The following is a 5,647-nucleotide window of genomic DNA, read 5'->3' as shown; positions in this document are numbered from 1 at the left end:
TTTGGAGTAATTTGGAATTCTGTTGGAGTGGAAAATGACGACGCTGCTTCTAATAATTTCGGTGTTACTTTGGCTTCCTTCAATCTCCGTTGCTTACAGACCTGGGGACATAGTTCCTATGAGCAAGATGGGTCAATACCATTCAGTCAGTACATTTTTTGTTTTCCTTTTTTCTATTAAAGATGTTGGCTATTCTTGAAGCTGACATCTTTGAATTTTGTCGATTTCAGTCTAGAACTGTTTGGCATGACGTGATCGGAAAACATTGCTCGATCTTTGCTGTTAACCGCGAGGTATCGTTATTCTTCGTTTTCCACCTCCATTTTTTAGTTTCTTTTTATGAAAAATTCCATTTATATGTAAATTATTTTCGCAGGTGTTAATTCCTATAGCAAAGCCGACTGGTTACACGGGAGCTGATCCCTATAAAATGTATGCTCAAATTTATGATTTTATTAATTTGATCTCTCTTTTTTGCTTTAGTTGCAACTGTTAGGGTTTCGTTTATTCGATTAATTCAACTTCTCAAAATTAAGAATGAAATGTTTTCGAGTCCAAAAATGTCGTTTCATTCAGTGTTTTTTCTACTGAGCGTTTTGCAAAACCGAGTGAGATTCAGACATTGGCTTTAACTTCCTGGACCCATTTTCTCCTATATTATCATCCTTAGCTTTCCACTCCTAGGATGCTCCATACACTGTCTAATGTTAACTGTTTGTCTTAGCAATTCTCTTTTGCTTGGTTTTAGAGTTCATAAATTCATTAAATTAAGAGTTTATTTTACTATTTCATGTTTTAAAATGTTTAACTTGTGTTTAGATCATTCCAAGTTGGGAAGGAGAAGTTTCTTGTCCCATGGCTTCTTCTTATAAATCGTAAGAGTTCTGAAGTTCCAATGATTGACATGCATTTGGTAAGATATTTTTTTGTAGTCTTTACCCTTTTGCTTTTGGATTTAAATTTACTTCTTTTGGTTTTTAACTTTATGTCATTCAGAGGTACTCAGGTGGTGATTTGCATGGTGTCACTGCTAAAATTGTGGATATGCCTCATCATTGTATGTAACCTGGTCTATATGCTTCAGTGTGGTACTTGTTTTCTAACAAATAAAGATACAATGTTTCCAGAGAAATTGTGGTCAAATTTGTTCTTGGATCAGGAGAGTTGTGAGATTTATTTCTCTTTGAAATTGATTCACAGCTTTGTTGTGTTATGCATTTGTGAACTGTATTCAGAGATTTCTTTATATTCAATCATTTTAGAGTAGCATATCCAGTGGTTCAAACACATTATAACTTTTCGTTTTATTTATTTTCCTGTGTGTTTTATGGGAACTAATTATGTTGTCTTCAACAGATGTTGAAATTCATCCAAATATTCGTAAACAATTCTGGGATCCTCAACATTGGCCAAAGCATGTGCTTGTCAGATACACCTGGTCAGTTTGTTGTTGAAATCTCTCTCCCTCTCATTGTTTGTCTGGTTTTGAATTTAGTCTGCCTTTAAGTTTTAAGGGAAGATACTTTGAAAACAATATTATCATTTAAAGCAATGGGGACAGTTCTCTGTTGTAGCTTAAGTACTTGATTATACCTAGCTAATAACCTCTGAAAATATGAGAATTTTGAATGACTCAATTGGAATTTTTAAATGCAGGAACCAGTAGTTACCCTATTTTAAGTTTTGCATGGGAGGATGCAACTAAACCTTCCTTGCTATGGATTTGTTTAGGCATTATTCAGATAGTTTTAGAACATTGATTATTCTTAGCATCCCATAGAATGGGTAAAATAACTAAATATCCAAAATGTAACGTTAACTTCAATAATACCTATTTGTAATAAGATGCACATAAGCTTCCACTACTTGTCATAAATTGTGATATGGTTGTGTTGGTGTCATATGACAGGGAGGAGCAATCAGAGATAGATGTGACATCTGGATTTTATGTTCTGTTTGGATCAGGTAAAAATTTCACACTGTATAAGTTAGTGGATCTTTTTTTAAACATGCCATTGTTTGTGTTGGCCAATAAGTATGATTTTCTTATGTTATCATATATGTTGCTAGATTCTCAAATATTGAGAAGAGAGTTCGATACTACCCGCCTCCCCCTCTTACTTGTAAAGGTATTTACCAATCAAATGTGCCTCACTTGAAAGGTTTTGAGGCGCTTCTGTCTTCTAGCCTTAACACACAAGGTGTAGATGTGCCTAGGTGCATGCCTTGACAGCATTGGTGTATATCAGTCTCAGATGCATGTACACATCCTGCACAAGCCATACTATTATGATCCTGATAGGAGTGCATCACTTAATCCTTGACGAGTGTCACTTTGCTAATGGGAAAACGAAGATTAGAATGATAGAATAATTTGAGATATATATTTACACTAATTTTCATGTTTGTGTGTGAACAGGGCTGATGCTATCATTTATTCTTTCAATCTACATCTTGCAGTCATCAAGGGACAAATTGGCAAAGTAACATTTCATCCCATATATATATATTTACATTTATTTATGCCACTAAAATTAATAGGTTTCAACTGAAAGGGTAATATCTATGTTTCTTGTTTCTCCTGATTGTTACTTGTTTTTTTTTCTTTTCATTTTTCCCAGGTTCGTAATGGAGACGGTTGTGGAAAGCAGCACGCCCGGAGTCGGAATTGCAAAGGTTGAGTAATTCTTCAGTTTTGAGAGATTGAGTGACGTGAATTATGGCAAGGATTTTTTGAAGCCCCCACGGGGCATTGAGATGGATACAAATAACTTTTCCTGATAATGAAAAACCTTACCTTTTTTAATGCAGTTCATGAATGTATATAGCATTGTCCTAAACCAATTAGCCAATATAACAATTTCATGCATAAATTCAAGATCATTACGAATTTGGGTATATCCCAAAATCTCTTCTAAGAGAAGGATTATCGTAATATTAGAGATCATTTTCAGCATTTCAATCATTCTCTACAACTAAAAGGATTAATTAAAGTAATATTTAGCTAAGTTTAGCTCACATGAAGGGTTATGCAAGAATTGGTTTATATTTATAATTGAATGTATATAGCATTGTCCTAAACCAATTAGCCAATATAACAATTTCATGCATAAATTCAAGATCATTACGAATTTGGGTATATCCCAAAATCTCTTCTAAGAGAAGGATTATCGTAATATTAGAGATCATTTTCAGCATTTCAATCATTCTCTACAACTAAAAGGATTAATTAAAGTAATATTTAGCTAAGTTTAGCTCACATGAAGGGTTATGCAAGAATTGGTTTATATTTATAATTTGAATGTATATAGCATTGTCCTAAACCAATTAGCCAATATAACAATTTCATGCATAAATTCAAGATCATTACGAATTTGGGTATATCCCAAAATCTCTTCTAAGAGAAGGATTATCGTAATATTAGAGATCATTTTCAGCATTTCAATCATTCTCTACAACTAAAAGGATTAATTAAAGTAATATTTAGCTAAGTTTAGCTCACATGAAGGGTTATGCAAGAATTGGTTTATATTTATATTTTGATAGCTCAAATGCCGGTCCAGAAAGGCAACCAAAACAAAAAGAAAAACTAGTCATGTGAAGACCATATAGAGTGCTAAATTAAATAATTTTTTCATGTACTTAAATTTAGTTTTTATTATCTTCGATTTGAATGATGAAGATGAATTTTTTCATTAATGGCAACCTCGTAAGTTTCAAAACATCTAATATTTTCATTAATGGCAATTAAGTAGCTTATACACAAGGAAAAGGGTTGATTTTCTTTTAAGAAGTGATTATATAACAGAAAATTATAAACGGATTTTGAGTAACCAATAGTTATATGCTATAGTGCTATACATTGACAAAGTCATCATGCTCAAAAACACATTTCCTACACACCTATACCTCAAACATTAGATTTTTTTAAAAAAATGGCCACTCCCCATCCCCAACTGTGTGTAGTTCTTGTCATATTTACCAAAGACAAAAAAGAAAAATTGTAAAAGAAATAGAAGCAGCAAGTGTTGGATAAACTGTTTATTTTGATGAGTTCCCAGGTGATAGCATATATGCTGAAAAACTGGTCGGTCCATTAGGACATCTTTCGTACAAGAAAGGAGGGGCTCACAGCCCTTCCTACAAAGATGTTCCCTATGGATGAATATGCAACAAAGTTACATGGCACGCCTGCATCCCCAAAACTATGCCCCCATCTTCTCTCATCTTTTCTACCATCAATATTAATTCAACACCCCAAACTCACCAAATGATCTCAGTGGTAAGAGAGAGTTTTGTTCTCCCTATAAATCTCGGGTTCTAACAGTAGTATCTACATTATATATGTACTACTACCTTGTAATCACCCGAAACTAATCGAAGACCCCAAAGCAAATTACAAGGTTTAAGACAAAATGCAAAATTCAATAGTTTGAGATATCAAACAAAGGTTCATTAATGTATATTCAATGGAATATGGGGAACCATGTTGTCTAAAGATACCAGCACTTCCATGTCGAAAAAAGGGGGGGCTAATAATGGCCAATGCATAGAGTCCAATCGCCATCAGATTTTGATCACTTCTTATTGGTTCATATGTGAAAAATCCCCATATAATAAAGCCAAGACAGTTTAAAACTTAAGTTGTCTCTTTCAAGTTTCAAGACATCACTTTTCTTTGTCTTGAAAGTATCGGGAACTAAACAATTTAGTTGAGTGTAGGGGAAAGGAAAACATGACCATTATCACCACCATTTTGTTTCTTAAGCCCACAAATAATTGAAACTAGCAGGAACCAATGAGAAGGCAAAACATATCCTTTTTAACTGGGATATAACAATTCATGTTTAGAAAATTTGTACCCAACTTTTCTTGTCTTTTTAGAAGATTATGTATATGTAATGTATCAACCATATATAATTTTATATAATATTAGTAAATTAGTATAAGTGAATTTAATTTTAAATTTTTTAATAATATGTTATTATCTCTTAAGATGATTGATCCTCTAATTTAATTTGAAATAAAAACTTTTGGATCCAAATTTTCTCTCAATTAGTTTATTATAGCATATAGATCTAATTTTCTTTCAATTTTGTCTCTATTCTTTTAAATTTAACTCAATTTTATGTAAAAAAAGGGGGTTTAACATGGAAATTACATTATCTTCTATTAGCTTAATTTTTTAAATGATAAACCATTAAATTTAATCATTTGAAAAGAAATTAGCCTTTGGCATTGTTTTTCTAGCTCCTATCATATTAATTACTTCCCATAACAAAAACAATTATTTAAATTTTATTTCAAAGCTTACAACAAAATGATACTTTGTTTATCACATATATACAACATTTTGGAGAATGGAAGAGCCATTTTTAATAAAATTATTAAAATGGTTGGCCTTATACATAGATCTTAGGTGGAAATTAGTCAAGAATTAAAGCATGAAAAGGACTTTGGCATAGAAAATTAAACTAATCTCATGATAAAATTTTGACCTCTTAATTTTAATGTTAATTTTTAAGTGTTATAAGTATAATTATAAAAATAATTACCATTATAGCCACAATTATAGATTAGTATAACTTGAGTAACTATGATTATAATTAATAATTATAATATCTCTATATCTAGAATAAAATGATTT

General features: G+C 31.8%; 1 protein-coding gene across 1 annotated transcript; it reads left to right on the top strand.

Moving 5' to 3' along the window:
- Nucleotides 1–2,790, top strand: LOC120212636. Its single transcript, XM_039210866.1, has 9 exons — nt 1–145; nt 231–293; nt 377–432; nt 820–913; nt 997–1,057; nt 1,357–1,438; nt 1,910–1,965; nt 2,420–2,483; nt 2,622–2,790. Exons 1-9 carry the CDS (start codon nt 35–37, stop codon nt 2,683–2,685), a joined length of 651 nt encoding a protein of 216 aa, XP_039066797.1. The 5' UTR covers nt 1–34; the 3' UTR covers nt 2,686–2,790.
- Nucleotides 2,791–5,647: the final 2,857 nt, after the last annotated feature.

The sequence above is a fragment of the Hibiscus syriacus genome, unplaced genomic scaffold, assembly GCF_006381635.1.
Source record: "Hibiscus syriacus cultivar Baekdansim isolate YM2019G1 unplaced genomic scaffold, ASM638163v2 tig00110015_pilon, whole genome shotgun sequence".
Lineage (NCBI taxonomy): Eukaryota > Viridiplantae > Streptophyta > Magnoliopsida > Malvales > Malvaceae > Hibiscus > Hibiscus syriacus.
This window is presented reverse-complemented; position numbering and strand designations above follow the sequence as displayed.